Source organism: Sphaerodactylus townsendi, linkage group LG02 (assembly GCF_021028975.2).
Source record: "Sphaerodactylus townsendi isolate TG3544 linkage group LG02, MPM_Stown_v2.3, whole genome shotgun sequence".
NCBI lineage: Eukaryota > Metazoa > Chordata > Lepidosauria > Squamata > Sphaerodactylidae > Sphaerodactylus > Sphaerodactylus townsendi.
Window position 1 is genome coordinate 38,314,143 of NC_059426.1, and position 20,114 is coordinate 38,334,256.

Genomic DNA, 20,114 nt, shown 5'->3' on the forward strand with positions numbered 1-20,114 from the left:
TGCCTGGTTAAGGCATGTATGAGAGAACAGAACAGGAGCAGCAGTGGCGTAGGAGGTTAAGAGGTTGTGTATCTAATCTGGAGGAACCGGGTTTGATTCCCATCTCTGCCACCTGAGCTGTGGAGGCTTATCTGGGGAATTCAGATTAGTCTGTACGCTCCCACACACGCCAGCTGGGTGACCTAGGGCTAGTCACAGCTTCTCGGAGCTCTCTCAGCCTCACCTACCTCACAGGGTGTTTGTTGTGAGGGGGGAAGGGCAAGGAGATTGTAAGCCCCTTTGAGTCTCCTACAGGAGAGAAAGGGGGGATATAAATCCAAACTCCTCTTCTTCTTCTCTTCTTAACCATTAGTGAAATTTTATATAATCCATACCAACCGAGACCAAAAGGGGAGGATGTTGGATCTAATAATAAATAAAAATTAAATTAAAACCTTTTAGTCAAACGTTTTTTCAAAATGTGACAGAAAATATAGGGCAGGTATATTTTGGACAGGCTGAACTATGCTTCTACTCTGCCTGTTTTAATCGCAGGAGAAGGCCACAGCTGAAGAGGGAACTTTGTTCTGGTTTCCACCTGTGAAAGGGAGATTCATTCCTCTAGGGCAGTGATGGCGAACCTTTTTGAGACTGAATGCCCAAATTGCAACCCAAAACCCACTTATTTATCGCAAAGTGCCAACACAGCAATTTAACCTGAATAGTTAGGTTTTACTTTAGAAAAAATGGTTGGCTCAGAGGCGTGCGTTACTCGGGAGTAAACTTGGTGGTAGTCAGTGGCTTTGCTTTGAAGCAACTGTGCAACCCTTCCAAAGGGTGAATCACAACCCTAGGAGGGTTTACTCAGAAGCAAGCCCCATTGCCAGCAACCGAGCTTACTCCCAGGTAAAGGATCGTGCTTTAATTCTCCACATGGAAATCAGTGGGGTTTAACAGTGCTTAACAGGGTTACCTACACTGCTTTCCCAAAACTTGGTCTTAGGTTTAATTCTAATAATTGAGCCCAGCAGCCCAGGCTAGCCTAGATGTGGGGGGGGGGGGGCACTCTGTTTGCACATGCCCACAGAGAGGGCTCTGAGTGCCACCTCTGGCACCCGTGCCATAGGTTCGCCACCACTGCTCTAGGGTCCGGACACACAACTTAAATGCAAAATGTACCTCTCTTCCTTTAAAAAAAAATCTCTCATCTGTTCAGTGTATTTTCATAAATATTCAAAAACCAGAGATAGCAACTGGTAATGTCTTGGAAAGGGGAGGGGAAAAATTCCATCAGCTGGAAATATTCCTGCTTTCTATTTATGGCAGCAGTTCTTCTGTAAGTGTGAATGCAACACATTGTTAACACATTTTAAGTAACGTGGTGGTTAGAATAGCATGTCCTTCCTACTCCTTCTATTTGCGTTATAGTTGTGTAGCAGATGAAAAGGATGTCAGGGTTTCTGCTTTAAACTGATGACGGACCAGTAATGACAAAGCTGATTTAGAACCAGCCAGTGAATTAGCCATTGGGAGGCTCAGACCTGCTCGTTGAGCTATTGCTTGGGAACTGTTGCTGTGCTGTTATTTCTTGGCCAACACGAAAACATGTGAAGAGCATGTAGAGCAGCAGTTCTCAACCTGGGGGTCGGGACCCCTTTGGGGGTTGAACGACCCTTTCATAGGGGTTGCCTAAGACTCTCTGCATCAGTGTTCTCCATCTGTAAAATGGATAAATGTTAGGGTTGGGGGTCACCACAACATGAGGAACCGTATTAAAGGGTCGTGGCATTAGGAAGGTTGAGAACCACTGATGTAGAGTTCTCCGGGGTTAGGAGAACTTCTTGTGTGTGTCCTGCCAAAAGGGGGGGGGGGGCAGAAAGAAGAAAGGGAAGAAGAGAAGAACACTTACAACAAGCAGAATTCTGTGTGTGATTCATCCTACTTGATCAAGTTGCAGTGGGAAGATATTTGCTTGCTCTAACCTTTCCTTTAACACTGCTCATATCACACCTCTGGTTGCAAATACTAATGCCTGTTCTCCTAAGATACAAAGGTCTCTAGGAGAAACAGTTCAGGTTGTATACAGCCTATTGCACTAAGGAGTGGTGATTGTTCTTAGCAAGGAAGGAATCTGAAAATCAAAGCTGAGGAATTGTGATGTATGGTTAGGATGTAGCTTCTAAAACATTTACTGCAAGATGTGCTTGACAGATCATTTGAACAAGAAATAGTACTGAAATACTACTGAGCTACTCTCACAAGCTTTGTCTTGGATCAGTGCTTCCCTGCTCCCCTTCATTTTTTGGCTTCCCCTGCCTGTTGCAGAAGAAGACTGCTCAATTACAGATGTCCAGAGGCTTGTTTCTCTTCTCCAAACATTCAAAATTCTAATCTCTGGTGGTTTAACAATCCTCCTCCTGAGGGATTCATTTTTATCTAGAATAAATTAAAGGCGCTGATGGGACTCAGATTTTTTTGTCTGAATTCTTGGCGTCTGTTTGTGGGGCTGATGTGTGTTTAAATCAGTGGATTTTATTTCAAGGTTTATTTTTAACTAGCTTGAATTAACAGGCTAACGGGCAGGTCCTGCATTCTCTGAGCAAAATGGCAGCCAGCAAAAGATCTTGACATCCTTTCCCCAAGTTTCTTGGCTGGCTTTCAGCTGTCTAAACAGTATGTTGGCTTGTGTTGGAGAGCTTCATACAGTAACGTCTTTAGTTCTCTTGCTGGCTGAAGTCTGATTTTTAATAAGTATTCCGTTTATTTTGCTTTATCGCAGCGGAAGCAATTCAACCCTTCTTCCCTGCCCCATGAGTATATTATTCATATTTTTTTGTTTTGATTAATGGGGCAACTTCCTGATAAAATGAATAATCTTTTATTCTCTCCCTCCCTCCAATTCTTTGGAACCAAAAATGTAAACTTCAGGCAGTCTGATGTCGCAACCTTCATCAACCTCTTCTTTTCAGGTCAGCATTAACTATGGTGCTGTAACTTGGCACTGAAGGATATTTTTGGCCGCTTGCCAGATGCAGAAAGTCTACAATTAAAATTTATATATTCTGCCCTGGGTTTCTAATTATTATATTCCAGCCTCTCCTTAAAGCAAATCTGTTGATCTTTGTTTTTCCCCTTTTGATTTTTCTTCCAAATGTGTCTTGTCTTTAAAGTTAATTTATATGTTTTGTGTGTCTGGCCTGGCAATTTTAGCCATTTACTTAACTAGCTAGCTGGCCAAAACGCATAGATTGTAAATTTAAGTATTACAGATATTTCCCGGATAAAAAGTTGTCAACTATTTGCATTTAAAGTACTTTACCTACAAAAAGGTATTGTGTGCTTTCTCTGTATTGTTATTTTTAGCTTCTGGCAGAGTCGTAGCGAGGGGGAACTTGCCCAGGGCATGTGTGTGCCCTGCGCCCCTGTCATGCCCCCGCCATGCCCTGCAACACTCCTGCACCGGTGTATGCCCCAGTGCAAGATGCCCCCGCCCCCTGGGCGTTACGCTAATGGCTTCTGGGCGGGTCTACATGGCACACACATAGTCATAACAGTCTTCTGCAGCCCAGGTGGATGAGAGAATTGGCATTTGCTGAGTTCTGGTTCAAGTTTGCCAAGCTGTATGGCTGTTTTCAGATTTCAAGTTTCTATACATTCTGTAGAGTGCTTGCTGACTGTGCTCAATATTTTATGATTAATAGCAACCCTTATTTTTGCAACTTCTAAAAAATGACTCGCATGAAAGCTTTCTATATTAATGGAGTATATGCAATTAGAAAAGTTTTTGGCCGCTTGCCAGATGTATATTGTATATAGAAAAGTATACTTTTGAAATGTTGGTCCTGTGAACTTCAGCATTTCTTTTCATGACCAAGTTTGAGAGCACGAAGAATGAATGATCCGTTTCTTTTTGGAAAAATCTACTGTTTTTCAGTGGTGGGATCCAAAAATTTTAGTAACAGGTTCCCATGGTGGTGGGATTCAAACAGTGGCGTAGCGCCAATGGGGCTGGGCGGGGCACGACGGGGCCATTGCTGGGCATTCTGGGGCGGGGCATTAATAATTTCTCTGTTACTGTAAAAAACTCTTACTGGAAAAAAAGTTCATAATTTCCAGCTGGCATCTTTCTGTCCATAATTTAAACTCATTATAGCAAGCCCTATCGTCTACTGCCAACAGAAACAACTACTTCTCCTCTAATTGACTGCCTGTCAAATACTTAATACTTTCAAATACTTAATTTTGTTTCTAGAAATCAAAAGAAGGATACTTTCCTTAAACCAGGAACTTTACCATATTTCTAAAACATGTTTTTAAAACAGCCAACAGGGAGAATTATCCTGTTTTCTACCTTCGCTAACCAGTCACATAGGAAACAACAGGACTTTATGATTTTTGGACCTAATGGAATTTCTAATGGAAAAGCAGACCCAATTAGTAACCCCCTCTTGTCACACACAAATAATTAGTAACCCACTCTCGGGAACTGGTGAGAACCTGCTGGATCCCACCTCTGCTGTTTTTCATTTTTGTTCTTCAGCCCTCTCAGTTCTTAAATTCGTTTTGAAGGGTGCACATGTATACGATACAGATATTGAGTATCTGCAACAGAAGAAAAAATCCAGAACATTTGGTGTAGCACACTTTCTCGTTTTTGAGGTATAAACATTTGGCGCATTGCTAAAATTTCTGATAGGGAGCAAACGCAGACATAATTCTGCAAAGCTGCCACTTTCAAACCAGTCTCTGGAAAATCTATTCGTCTTTCCTCCATGGGCAGATTTTCTCATTTCATCTTTGTGTTTGTTACCAGGATCAACTGGGAGCAATATGAGGAACCCGGGGTGTCATTTTTTCCAATAAACATCCAAAGACTTAAGAAAAGTTAATTTGTTGTATTCATGATAGTTCATAAAGGCCGTCTGTATTGATGGGCCTAAGACCCAGAAGGCAGGATCTGCATGCAAGCAGATTCGTTTTATGCTTGTATATTTGCATAAGTCCTGCTTCTAGGTTACTCCCGGGCCAGTGCAACTTATGTCAAAGCATGTTTCCTGGTTAAGCCTAAAACATACCTACACATGTGTGATTGGTGTTTGGAATATGCAGCCACAGGAGGTGGTGATGGCCACTAACCTAGATAGCATTAAAAAGGGCTTGGACAGATTTATGGAGGAGAAGTTGATCTATGGCTACCAATCTTGATCCTCCTTGATCTCAGATTGCAAATGCCTTAGCAGACCAGGTGCTCAGGAGCAGCAGCAGCAGCAGGCCATTGCTTTCACATCCTGCACGTGAGCTCCCAAAGGCAGCTGGTGGGCCACTGCGAGTAGCAGAGTGCTGGACTAGATGGACTCTGGTCTGATCCATCAGGCTAGTTCTTATGGTCTTATGTTCTTATGTGGTGTATATTAAGAAGAGGCATCGCTAGAGAAGATAGGTGTGATTTTTACCATTTAAATGAAAGAATTCTTGAACTAACCTGATTATTAGCCTGTAAAGCAGCCAGTGGTTGCTGAATCACAGTACCTGTTATCTAGCAGAAAGGTTGGAAAAGTACTATTTTTGCTGAAGCCTATTTTGTGTTATTGTCTTCAATAAGATGGTTTTCCCCTCCTGCAAAAGGGTGTTAAGCAGTTAGTCTAGCAAACTCAGAAAGGACTGCTTGTGGTGGGTTTTCCAGGCTTTGTGGCCGTGGTCTGGTAGATTTTGTTCCTAACGTTTCGCCTGCATCTGTGGCTGCCATCTTCAGAGATGTATCACAGAGAGAAGTCTGTTACACACTGTGTCTAGTCTAGTAACAGACTTCTCTCTGTGATACACCTCTGAAGATGCCAGCCACAGATGCAGGCAAAACATTAGGAACAAGATCTACCAGACCACGGCCACACAGCCCGGAAAACCCACCACAACCAGTTGAATCTGGCCATGAAAGCCTTTGACAATAGATAGAAAGGACTATTTATTTTTCAAAAGTTTCCAGTCTTCTAATTTGTTAGCTGGCTACTGCCTTCAGAAAGACAAAGGAATCATGGCTCCACAGGTATATTAATACACTTTTCTACAGTAGGCAGATTACAAGTTTACTCACTGTTTTGTAGCAATGGCTATATCATCACTGATCTTTTCTTGTTGAGTTTGAAAGTTAACCAAGAGTTCAGGCACTTTTCAACTGTCAGTGAACTTTGTTTGCTTAAAGTTTATTTCATCTTGGACTTAATTGAAACAATTACAGAAAAGTTAGAATAATTGTGTTTTAATAGAGGTTGAGAGTTGAGATTGGCCTTCTTATCTTGCATAAGATGCAACTCATGCATATGCTGATTGGCATAGTTTCACTTGTGTTGATTATTTCATGGTTAGTTACGAATCAATCAGTTATGTAGATAATAACCACATGATTATGATAGAACAGATTTAGAGAAAGATAAGATTGACATTTTTCTACTGGTATGCACTCTTGTGATGAGCATATCAGATTTCTGTGGATAGAAGTATCGGAAGAGGATTAGGTGAGATAACTTGAGTTTTTAAATAATCCCTAAAAGCAATGAGACCAAAGCAGAAGCCTGATTTGCTTTTACAATTGTTACTTGCTAAAATGATGCTTAAGCAGGAACCTTGAAAAGTTTGGCATTTATCTTCACATTCATTGTAGGGTTGACTTTTTTCGTGCCAATATTTCTTTCTGTCCTGCTCAATAAAAAGAATGTTTTCTTACCTCAGTAAAAGATAAAAGTTTATATAGGTGTTCTATCTGGTTTGCTGGTTAGTAGTCCAAAGAAAACTCATCCCTTACTCTTTTGTATTATCAGAATTAAAGGTTGTTATTCAACTTTAATAAATAAATCCTGGAGAACTCTGCTGCTTAATCATGTTGCACAGGCAAAACCTTTGAAATTGTTTAGTGCAGGTCCTCTAATTGGAAGTGAATTTCTTGTTGCAGTTTAGCATTACATCTGGACCAGTGCTCATTACGGCTACTACTAACCAAGTTCCTTCTTAATTACCGTTTGCAAATCAACTTCAAAGCCTGGGTTCAAACTGACATTTGATTCAGACTGACTGGCTTTACCTATGGAAATTGTGGCTCTAGATATAATGTGAGCTGTGAACAGCACTGTCAGTAGAACATCGGAAAGGAAGAAGTCATGCATGTTCCCACTTTTTGGTTCTTGGTGTGCTGAAACTGATGTCTTCTCTAGACCTTAATAGGAATGGAGGTGTCCTTCAAAATATATTGCAGGAGGGAATGGACAGTGGCATAGCGCCAACGGGGCACCTGTGCGCGGGCGTGGTGTGACAGGGGGGTGCGGGGCACACACATGCCCCGGGCGCAGTTCCCCCTTGCTCTGCCCCTAGGAATGGATGAGGGATAAAATTCTGTTTTGCTAATGGTGGTGGTTACGTAAGAGTATTGTTTCATGTCACGTGCGTTTCACATTCTGGTTTTTGTTTTTATTTCAAGAATTAGCATTTTCTCTGTGTGTTCTGTATTGTCCTCCATGTGCTCCTGAGTAATTCTGTAGTGACCTGTGTAATATGAGTGGGTTTTCTCACTTTATTGTGTTACAGCTGATATTATTTGAATTCTGATGTATACTAAATTGGAGTTATTTAGAGGCTTTTGCAAGAATAATAAGGAAATATGCTGCAGACAGTTTAAATGCCTTTTAAATGTACTTTAAAACATGTGACTTATTTAATAGCTATAGAACCTAGAGCATTTAGCTGTAACATAAATAATTATTTTCACTAAGATTATAAATCCAAAACAGTATTCTTATTCATCAGTAGACATAAATAGTTTATATTTTCTGGGTAAAAATTCAAATGAAACGTGATTCATTCGAAATGGTAGGAAAAAGACAGTTTTTATTAATTAATTAATTAATTAATTACTTAGTTAGTTTTTTTTATACCGCCCTATCCCCAAGGGGCTCTGGGAGGTTTACAACATAAAATCTAATACACTATTAACAAGGAGCAAACAATAAAAACAATTTACACAGGCTCCAACAATTTAAATTACTAAAATAAGTGATAAAATCCCATTTAAAACAGCGGTAATATAGTAAAAGTAAAAGACGCCCAATAAACCTAATATCAAATCCTCTCCTCAGAACAGAAAAAGAGGAGGACGGCGGGTCCCAATGATATAGGGTAACCTGATGTAAAAACAGAGCACAGAAAAAGGGGGGGGCATCATCTCAGCGGCTGGACCCTCCAAAGGCCCGGCGGAACAACTCCGTCTTACAGGCCCTGCGGAATTCTCCAAGATCCCGCAGGGTCCGGACAGCTGGAGGAAGATGGTTGATGATTTTTTTACTAACTTAACATGACTAACAAAACATTTGAATGTCCACTGCAGTCACACAAAGATCAACAAAACAGGACATTTGTGCACACAGGACTTAAGCATGTATGTGTATGTTATCATTAAGCATCAAAATAAATGTGGAAGCCTATAATGTCCCTGGGAATTTGCACTGGGTTGTTGCAACACCCAGATGTATTGTTTCATTTCAACACAACATTCTGTTGTCATTTTCAGGGCAGATCTTGTTGACAAGAAGAGGATTTAATGTTCCCAGACATGTCATCACGTTACCTGTGTAGTGTGTACCTGAAGAATAATGAAGTTGCCACCTTGCACCAGATGTTGGGCTGTTTCTGCTTCTATGTTTTCTTAATCTTGTTGCCCACTGTGATAAAGGCATTTCCTAAATTGTCACATGTTGGCATTCTGCGTTTGTTTACAAATAACTTGTCATCACCGTCCCACGCACATACTCCCTGTCCCAATATTTTTCTCAATGGTGAACAAACTTGCCTTCGGACATAAGTTCAAGGGAAAATCGGAATGTATCATACCACTTCTCAAGCCTGGCTCCATCCTTCCTGCCTTTATCAGTCTAGTTAGGGAGAAACATCAGGAAGGGCCTCTGTGGAGAAGCTACCAGGGGTCTGCAACCTGCGGCTCTCCAGATGTTCATGGACTCCTGCCAGCATGGCCATGAACATCTGGAAAGCTGCAGGTTGCAGACCCCTGAGCTAGACCCTTTTAAATGGTTTAGGGAAAGGCAGTGGATCTAACAGAAAAGTATTGCTGATTCCATACCTCTCTAACCTACACCAAGGTTGCAGCTACTAATGCTTAGTAAATATACTAACATATAATTATATCATTATTTCTGTATCTGAAAACAAAATGTATTTAATATGACATACATAAGGAAGAAATCATGAGCTTTTGTCAGGCCCAAGAAATATTGCATGTGAACAATTTTTACGTAACACTTTAATGCTTCTGTAGTACGAACAAACTCCCAAGTTTTTTTTTCCTTTTCGTTTGTCAAGGATAAAAATACTCTTGAGACTAACATAGCAAGTTGAACCAGTTATAAATATTGTTGGCTCAAGTCAACTGATTTTGTACCTAAAAATGGGAGAATAAGAATATCAGAGTAATAAACCAACCAAGCCTTTTGCATGTTTTCTAGCAGAGGTCTGGAACTGAAGGTTAGAAAAGATTTAAAGAAATTTTTGTATGCCCCATTTCAGGTGGTTTTTGTTGGGTATAAAATGCCCAACGGAAGAATGGTTTTCAGATTATGATATTTTGGAAGAATGTTATCTTTCAACAAGGAAGCAATGTATGATTTCTGTTCTTGCTTATCATCCCTTCATCTTTTCTGGCTTTCATTGCATCTTGATCAACTTCACATGAGGGTGAAAAATTACAGTTGTAATGTTTTCACTTTTTCCTGTGGGACACCTTTATGTGTAACCGAGGTGAAGTGTGTTACACTGTCTTCTTGCTGTCCTTATTTTTGCTGCCTCCAATCTGAAGAACTGGGTTTGATTCCCCATTTCTACACATGAAGCCTGCTGGGTGACCTTGGGCTAGTCACAGATCTTCAGAACTCTCTCAGCCACACCGACCTCACAAGGTGTCTGTTTTGGGTATGGGAAGGGAAAAGAATTTGTAAGCTGCTTTGAGACTTCTTACAGGAGAGAAGGGTGGGGTGGAAATCCAAACTCTTCTTCCTCTTCTTGAGTCTAGTAATATTAAAAGCCTTGTTCTGAGGTGACGTAAGTGCCATTCTTATTTTTGCTGCCATCACAGATTCTAACTTTAGAATTCTTAGTTGGACCCAAAGAACAAGGATGGCTTAGAGCAGTGGTTCCCAACCTTTTTTTCACTTGCGCACCCCTTGGCAATCCATTTCCTTAAAATTGTGTACCCCATATTAGCAAACCTATTATGTAATTTTTTTGCATTTCCCCAAAAGCTCTGGCGCTTAACCCTGTGGGGAACCACTGTCTTAGAGTATGGTGGAATGACTCAAGGGTTAGTATGTGAGGTGGTTCCGTGGTTAATGGGAATCCTTTACAATAAACAGTTGTCTTAAACACAAATAATTTATTTATAAGCTTATAAGCTTAACAGTGTGACACTTCTATATGGCTAACCAGCTTGATGGATTCAGATAGGTACATAAGCGTAATGGTTCCTTAAAGACATCTAGTCACACATTCTTATTTTCTCACTTATTTGCCACCCAGGCTGATTTCTGCACAGAACAGATTTTCCTCATTCTCTGCAACACTTCTGTCACCTCCTTTCTGCAGGGACACACACACACACACACACACACACACACACACACACACACACACACACACACACACACACACACACTCACTCACTCACTCACACACTCACACACTCACTCACTCACTCACTCACACACTCACACACTTTTACACTTAGACAGAGCTCAGCGCGCTCTCACACAAAACTTCTCTCTGAACAAAACTGTTAACTATGCCCCCTAGGGTGCAGTTACCATTCAGTCATAACACATTTCATTCACCTATCCAATCCTCCTTTTCTTATTCTACAGCCCTTACGGTTTACATCTTAGCAACATACATTTTAAAAAACTATATTAAAACACAGAAACACACACACACACACACACACACACACACACACACACACACACACGGTATGTACATGGAAAAATACCACAATGATCTCAGTCATGAATTAGGGGGTTGGTGGAGGTGGTGGGGAGAAATGTTCAGTATGGCTATTTAGCTTGCAGCCTCTAATAGAAATCCCTTTTCAGGGTTGCTTGCCTTGCAGTTTTGTTGTGGCTGTGCAGAGCCCAACATGACTAAATGATCTCGTGAAATGAAGCACCTTCTTCTTCAAAAGAAGCAACAGTATGAATGGCAAGAAGCCAGTTTTGTGTACTGATTAAAGTGCTAGACTAGGATCTTGGAGACTCAGGCTCAGATTCTCACATGTGCCGTGGAAGCTTGCTGGGTGACCCTGGGCTAGTGTCTCTCCCTTCCTCCATAACCTACCTCAAGACATTGTGGAACTGGGGAGAAGGAAGCTGTAAGTTGCTTTCGATTCCCCATTGGGGAGAATAGTAGCACATGAATATCTCCGTGCAGGGAGTAAAAACTGCCACACTGTCACTTAAGAAGCAAAGGGCAAGCGTGTATAGTACCTAGTACATATCTTATGGAGCTGTTGCGCATTTTATTCCTGTTCTGTGTACTCATGGCAAAGTCAACATTCTTCCCTCGTTTCCAAAGTGTAGAAATGTCACATGTGAAAAGGCCCAGAGATAGACCCCTCCTATTTGCAGCCTTCCAGAATAAAACCAGGGTAGTAGTTACTAATGAATTCCCTCCCCCACTCCCCAGGAACTGTCCTCCCCACTCCTTGCAGCTGTATAATATTAACACAGAGATTGCTTGTCATTTGAATAATTTCCTGTCGGCCTAGTGATTTACTGATCTCTATTTCGGGGTGTGTGTTGCTAATATTTCTCAGTGTAATCAAACATTTATTCAATGTATAGTTTCTTTCCGGAAGCTCAGAGCAGTTCATGTGGGACTCTCAAAGTAGTCTTATCTAGGCATATATATCAGGCATGAAAACAACTGTTAATGAAAACATGACCACGTGTCCTACCAGGACATACTTAGTATCCTGCAAATATTAGCATATTATTATAGTGCACTTTTGCATTCGTTTTAATAGTAATTCTTACACATCGTGGGCCATATTTCTTACATTAGCGTTACAGGGTGGCTTGAAAAACAGCTTACCTGATTCTTGAATTATCCATTATAAAGTTGTTATAGCATGGCTGTGATTTCAACCAGCTCTGATTTATATTCTGTTTCTCTTGGGTTTTGAAAGACCTTTCTCTGGCAGAAATGCAAGAAAATCAGCCAGTGCCTTCTGAGAGCTGAGTACATGTGTGGATGAGTAGCAGTTTCCTTTTCACAACTTGCTGTTTTGAGGGGATAGGAAATACTGGAATAGGAAAGCCACGAAAATTAAAGGTGTGTGGCAGAGGGGGAATTCTGTGTGTGTTTTAATTTTGGGTTTTGCATGTGTATCCAGTACCTAGGGATTTTTAGTATCAGGCATGTTCGCTTTAAATGTGTGTGTGGGAATGGGGGCTGTAAGTTGGGATGAGGGGCAGAAGTCAGCTTACTTGCCTTTGAACCATAATCATTTTTTAAATAATTGCTGCAAGTCATTAAGCAGTGATATGGAATGATGGCACTTGTTGGTGGAATGTTTGGAACCACTCTTCTGGGAAATCCAGAAGGAAAGCATGAAATCCAGAAGGAAAGCATGAAAAAAGAATATCCTTGGGATCATGAGACATCTGTGGGCAAAAGTCATATGGGCCAGGGCTTATAAGGAGGAGGAGGAATGGGCAAGAATGAGTGAAAACATTGGGTTGTCTAAGAGAACAAATCTAATTGAAATTAATATATTTCGCCCTTTCTTAATAAACCTGATTCTCTCTCCCCCCTCCCCCCAAGTTATATGGCAATCTAGGCAGGCTAGTAGTCCAAATGCCATGATGCAGATTTAACTGACCCGTTGTCGCTCCATTCCTGTTTGTCCTCGTGGGTTATATTATAAATACATGTCTGTCAAGCTTGTATTTTTGTCTTGCCCTTCTTTGAACAAGCTTATTGTGCTTTATGTGGTTCTCTCATTTTGTCCTCCCAACTCTGTGAGGTAAATTAGGCTATTGTACCCAGCTTGCAAGAAGCCAGTTCTGCCTAACCTGGCTTGTGCCTTTATCCAAAAACAATCCCCCCTCCCGTTTTCCCAAAGAATGTGAGAAAGAGTTACATCGGAGCCTAAGCGATAGACAGAGATAAAGCCACCTGTCCTTCTACCCCCACAGAGCAACGGAAACACCCTTTTCCCATGGGGGTACAGTGTCAGGGAGAAACCTTGTTATCTACCAAGCGTGTGAAACAATAATAGCAAGATCAAGGATTACAGAGGTGGTTACATATAGCAGGCTAAGTACATACCGTGTTTCCCCGAAAATAAGACAGTGTCTTATATTAATTTTTGCTCCCAAAGATACACTGTGTCTTATTTTCAGGGGATGTCTTATTTTTCTGTGTTCTGTTTGTCGGGCATGCTTCCAAACAAAAACTGTGCTACTTCTTACTTTCGGGGGATGCCTTATATTTCGCACTTCAGCAAAACCTCTACTACGTCTTATTTTCAGGGGATGTCTTATATTCGGGGAAACAGGGTATATCTAAAAGCAGTTATCTTGACAGGAATGTATCTCAATCACTCAGATACAGTCACCATCTATATATTATGTAGCATGGAGTTAGCAGTGCATCTCAATCAACTAGGTGTCATCCCTGGCAGCTATGACAGAGTGATCGTCTAAAATGCTTCATGGTTATGTGGGAATTTGAACCAAAGTTTCCCCATTCCTAGCCTGGCACTCTTGTTTCTATGCCACACTGACTTTGGGTATTGTGGAAAGGAGAGTCAAGGGTTTTCAGGTGGAGGACTAGTAAGGAAGGAAGTAATGGAGTCATGAGTGCTTGGGCTCATGGACCAAACTTAGCATTAAGCCACAAGTGGCAATTGACAAACAAGTGGGGGGGGGGGGCTGTTTCTCGTCTAACTCTAGGTACTGTGTTGGTCGAGTAGTGCAGATTGACTTTTAAAGCAAGGATTCTTTCTTTTTCTTTCTCTAGGTCTACAATGATAAATGGACTTATTCTTCCTGTACTAATCATGGTGTTTTTTCCTTCACCCAACATGGGAGGTAAGCAATTTCATTACAGAAAACTTGCCTGTTAAATTTAGTAGTGTCCTTCAAATGGAAGACATTAAATGTTTGTCTGGTGGTGGTGGTACCTTTGCTGGCGTGGAACAGCTTAGGAAGCAGCTGAATGGTTTGGGGAGAGCATGAAGAAGAGTAGAAGGACAGTTTGGAGTTATACCCCACCTTTCTCTCCTATAAGGTGACTCAAAGTGGTTTACAAAGTCCTTTCCCTTCCTCTCTTCACAACAGACTCCTTGTGAGATAGTGGGGCTGAGAGAGTTCTGAAGAATTGTGACTAGCCCAAGGTCACCCAGCAGGAATGTAGGAGTGTGGAAACACATCTGGTTCACCAGATAAGCCTCTGCCACTCAGGTGGAGGAGTGGGGAATCAAACCTGGTTCTCCAGATTAGAATTCACCTGCTCTTAACCACTTCACCAAACAGATAGCAAAGAAAGTAGTAGAACTTGTGTCCACATTGTCTTCCTGAGGTGTAGGGAAGCAGGATAAGATGCTCCTATACATAGGAGTTTGAGAGGACCATTTTGCTCATTTCCATCACCTGGGCTCACATCGGAAGTTAATGGACAGACATTACTTCTGTTTTACTTTTTGCTAATTCAGGTGATCCTCAGCCTGTTCCTCATGCCTTTATCTGTCTTGTTTTGTATGTTTCCTCACATTACAACTTAGCTCGTTCTAATCAAATAGTCACTCTTAACCAGACACAGTTCTCTAGAATAGTTTACAATAAAATATTTTACCATATATACTCACGTATAAGTCGACCCGCGTATAAGTCGAGGCACCTAATTTTGCCTTGAAGAACTGGGAAACCTTATTGACTCGCGTATAAGTTGAGGGTGGGAAAGGTCCATGGGGAGGTGGGGCGCTGAGCAGGCAAAGGAGCCGCAGTTGGTGGAAGGGAGCGCCCCAGAAGCCTTTGGGAGGCTTTTTAAGGAGGCGAGGTGGGTCTGGGGAGAGGGAATAAGCTAGGGGCCATGGAGGATGAACAGGATGAGAGGTGATGGAGGAAAAGGCAGAGGAGAACGAGGCACAGAAGGCTGCTGAAAGGGGGCGGCAGAGAAGAAGGCAGGAGACAGCGAAGCAGAGAAAGTAGTCATTAACTCACCCTTTCTTTCCTCCCTCCCCCCAAGCTATAAGACTTAGTTTCAGAGAAGCTGCCTGTTGGGCAGCCTTTCTCTATGGTTTTCTTAAAAGGGCAATGCTCCAAAGGTTGCTTAAGCAATCTTTGGAGCTTTTTAAGAAAACCATAGAGAAAGGCTGCCCAACAGGCAGCTTCTCTGAAACCAAGCCTGAGTGTGCCGGGAAAGGAAAGGAAGGGTGAGTTAGTGAGGGGGTCTGCCAGCCGGCAGGAGAGAGCAAAGCAGAAAACTAAACACAGAAAGTGTCTGAAAGAGGGGTGGCAGAGAAGAAGGCAGGACAGAGCGAAGACAGGACAGGGGGAACACCACACAAGAATTACCGGTAAGTGGGACCCGCTTGTTATAAACAGTCAAATTTGTTGTAATGTCTGTTTCATGTTTTTTCATAAACTGAAACTGTGATGGCTGTTCTTCACATGACTCAAAGCAGAAGGAAAGGCATCACATGAATCAAAGCATCCTCTGAAGATGCCAGCCTTTGATGCAGGCGAAAGGTCAGGAGAAAATGCTACTAGAACCCGGCCATACAGCCGGGAAACCACACAACACCCCAGTGATTCTGGCCGTGAAAGCCTTCAGCAATACAGAAGTTTTCAAAACTTCACTTCCTTTTCCAATCCCAAACTCCTGTTCCATTTCAAAGCTTTCCCAGAGTTGAATTATTTGGATACAGAGTATATTATTTTATCCTCTTGCCTAACATCAACACTTGGTTTCTAAGTATTCTTTAAATCAAAATGCTTCGGTGTCTGACTTGTTTATCCTAAAGGATAAAGCTGTTTTTGAGTGGGACAAGAGTTTGTGAATATGGAATGGTATTCTACATTCTAACCTGTAAATCTTACAGTATTACCAGAAGCTCCAGCAAATAAATGTAAACCAGCAGCTGGGATTATAAATATAGCCTCTTGTGTGCTGCTGTGGTAACTTCCCTGAAAGAGAATCATTTTGGGGAGAGAGTGAAGTCATCCCTCCCAAATGTGCCTGTTGAGCTATATAAATAGATCACTGACACAAACATCACTTTTTTTGGTAGAAAACTGAGGGAAAATGTGTAGCTGAAAAATGTAAGCATGAGCTCTTTGGTTTGCAGGAAAGTATATGTCTTCTTAGGAGCCCTTGTAGTTTTTGTGAAACGACTTATTCCCCCTCCACCCCACCCCACCCCCCAAAATTAGAAGTTAATAATAAACTTTAAATGCCAGCCTGGTTTATTCAGAAGTGATCATAAGCAAAAATCTTTGATAGCCCCCCCCCCCCCCGCCCCGAGTCCTATTTCTGTTCTGGTAAGCCAGGAGAATGTAGTGGAGCCTATTATACAATCTTCTTGTTACCTATATTGATTCCTGGCACTTGCAATGTGTTACTTGACTTTAGAAAACAATGGCTCTCCTTTGATTATTTAAAAAAAAACTTGGCTCAGCTCTAAGATGGCAATAAGCGACTTTCTTGTAGAGATGGAGAACATGCGGAGGAGAGAAATCAAGAAAATCCACAGTGCATAAAACAGAAAGGCACCTGCAGATTGTGGAATTTAGAGTTTTGGATATGGAGTGCTTCTGCTAATAGAGATGCCACCTCTGTGGTATCTCAGACCCAGAATTTTATATCTTACTTTGGGTGATGAAAGCAAGAGGACCGTCTTTGCCTCTCTTTCAGTATTGTAACAGGTAAGCTTGAAGTCAAACTGTAAGACAGTGGAAGTATCATGATTGCAGTTCTAATATCTTTTTTTCTCTAAGTAACAGCTGTGTAGGGTCCCAATTCACTTGTGTACTGTGAGAAGCATGAATGCTTGATCCTTCACGTTGTTTTACCAGCCTTAAATGTCCCTGTGGAGTTGCTGTGTATTTCAATTGGATAAACACTCTTTAGGTAACCTTATTTCCCTTCCTCCGATGGGGCAAATAAACGCTCTGTAGGTGTTCGGGAAAATAACAAGAGGATGAAAGGTTTATCTGCCTCATGGGTCAGATAGGAACTGAGAACCTGCACAGCTTCTATTTAGAAATGAAAAAAAGCATCATGCGTAGCTTAACTCTCAGGTAGTTGAGAATCTTAGGGTTGGTCCTGATCTTATCCTACGAGTGTCTCACCTGACTGTTTGTGGAAATGCCCCTGTGCCAGCTGCCCTTTTCCTCCCTTACTTTTTCACTGACAGACATAGTTCAATCTGTGACTTCCTTCAGGTGTGCTCTGTGATGATGCATCCCTGTGTTCCTATTCAGCTAGGACCGTGGTGGCGAACCTTTGGCACTCCAGATGTTATGGACTACAATTCCCATCAGCCCCTGCCAATTGACCATGCTGGCAGGGGCTGATGGGAATTGTCGTCCATAACATCTGGAGTGCCAAAGGTTCGCCACCACTGAGCTAGGATGTCTCTGGCTAAACTTCCAGTTGACTTGAAACTGCTGGAGCTGAGAGTTCCATCTTGTTTCATTTTCATGCTTCCTTAAGGCCTTCATAAGGTTTGCCATGTACATACACTGAGGTGCAGCAGGTTTAGGGGTTGGGAAGGTGTAGAGAGGCATTTTCTATGACTGAATGATGCTTCTGTCTGAAACTCTTCCTGAGACGTTGCAAAACCATTCTGTTTTCAGTTGGCTTTAGATGACCAGCAATTAATTTGGTGAGGTTCTTTAAAGACCCATTTTAATTTTCATATTTGTACATGTTAAATTGCAGAGTATCTTGAAGATGGGCCCAAATAGATAATCTACAATTTTACTTGATTTAATAATTGCTGCTTTTGTCATAGAAACATATGCCAGCTTTTAGTCTTTGCTTTTTTTATATTAATTTTTATTAAGATTTTTTAAGATATAATTGACTTCTAACAGATAATACACATTATAAAATTGTAACAGTATAACGCAATAATACTTATACAACAAACTTATTGAGCAAATATAAAACACGCATTCCAGTTTAAACATCTTACATCCTCCTCACAACTCTGTACCTCTATCCATCTAATACTCTATAACTTAAAATATATTGTTTTCTTAATATACTACAGATACATCTTTTACCTTCTCCTTCAAGATAATATACCTTGTCCAAGCCTCCCAATTCTGGTTCTGGTGGGTTTTCCAGGCTGTGTGGCTGTGATCTGGTGGATCTTGTTCCTAATGTTTCACCTGCATCTGTGGTTGGCATCTTCAGAGGTGTATCACAGTGTGTAACAGACTTCCCTCTGTGATACACCTCTGAAGATGCCAGCCACAGATGCAGGCGAAACATTAGGAACAAGATCCACCAGACCACGGCCACACAGCCCGGAAAACCCACCAGAACCAGTTGAATCCGGCCGTGAAAGCCTTCAACAGTGCTCCCAATTCTGTTTGTACATTTCATAAGGCAGATTACGAATTTGATGCGCCAATCTTTTACTTTTAAGTTTCCAAAAAAGTTTCTTTGCTTTTAAGACTTTGTTTCCAGCTTCCCTTTCTTCTCCTGCTCCAAGGCAAAAATTGTTATTGTTCTTTATTTTTTGGAAATCTTTGCTGAAAGGAAGTCTGTCTTTACTCTTTGTCTCCTTATTATTTCTGTAGTAGGGAGCTTTGACTCTCAAAAGTTTATGTACCAAAAATCTTGTTGGTCTGTAAGGCACTACTGGACTCAAACCTAACTATTTCTGCAATATAACAAATAAGGATGTTGCATTTTGGGAAGTCATCAGAGTAGCTCATGGTCAGAGTAGCTCCTCCTACATGCATACATTGGCTTTATTATCTCACAAAATGTTTGCATACATTTTGCTGATAATGTGAACGTATTAGAAATTTTAATGTTCCTCATAACTGGTTGTTTAAAACTTCCATACAATTCTCTCCAACAGCATTGCGTGAGGTGACAGATTAATACAGTAGGTATAAAACAATAAAATGCTACATAATAAATAAAGGAGATTTTTTTGTTCAGTCAGTGCTTCCCCAAATTTTCCATCATAAGTTTCATGCAGGCATTTTGAGTGCAAAAAACCTTTTCCTTAAAAGGCATTTAACTCATTCTAAAAGAAAAATTAATTATAGTGGCATTTTAGTGCTCTCTTAAATTATCCCAAAAAAAATTCCGTCAGAAAAACTGAAAGAATCTGTGGGATCAACCCCCCCCCCCTTTTGCTTTTGTTCCTCCTCCCCAAACTTTACATGCCTGGTCATCACAAACTGAAGTTAGACTGAACAATTCCTAAACAAGGAAATAATGTCTTTGTGTGCAAAGTGAGGAGGGAAGAATATGTGGTATAATAAATAAGGTCCATATTAATCACAGACTAATCCTGACTTTTTTGTGCCATCTAATTGAAGTCTCAGTGAGTTTAGTAGCCAAGTTGAAGCTTAAACCAAGGGCTTCCTGGGTTATAGACAGATGACCCTTAGTCTGTTCAAGTGTTAGTAGTTGTCTTTGATCAGTTACACAAGGTTACTCATGCAAATACAACAAGCAGAACCCGGTGACTAAATGCATGAACTGTGATCCAGTTGGACTCTGGCTTAGGACAGGTATTCTGATTTTTGGCTGGATATGGTAGAAGTCATTCCAGATAGATATTGTTTTTAAATAAATGGTAATAGTGAAGTTGTTCTGCTATAAGTAACCCACTGAAAATGTAGGCTGTGTCTGTAAAAAATAAAACATTTGTCGTTGCAGCAAGCTAGGGTCCATACAGCGAATTATTTTTAGATGCTGCTTTGTACAATTAGCTTTGTTTTGCTCTGTGGCCATATGCTATTTTTTCTCAAGTTATGTCAGTATGGTTATTATTAAAGCTAGTTAAAAAAAACTTTGACATTATGTTGCATTGCTAGCAAGTGGGCTGTAAGACT

General features: G+C 41.1%; 1 protein-coding gene across 1 annotated transcript in view; it reads left to right on the forward strand.

The window, feature by feature from the left end:
- The window catches only part of ACVR1 (activin A receptor type 1), an 83,593-nt gene that overhangs the window by 38,182 nt on the left and 25,297 nt on the right, over positions 1-20,114 (forward strand). The window contains exon 2 of the mRNA XM_048485144.1: positions 14,047-14,117. Within this exon, the coding sequence (XP_048341101.1) occupies positions 14,047-14,117 (71 nt within the window). The remainder of the gene's footprint in view (positions 1-14,046; positions 14,118-20,114) is intronic.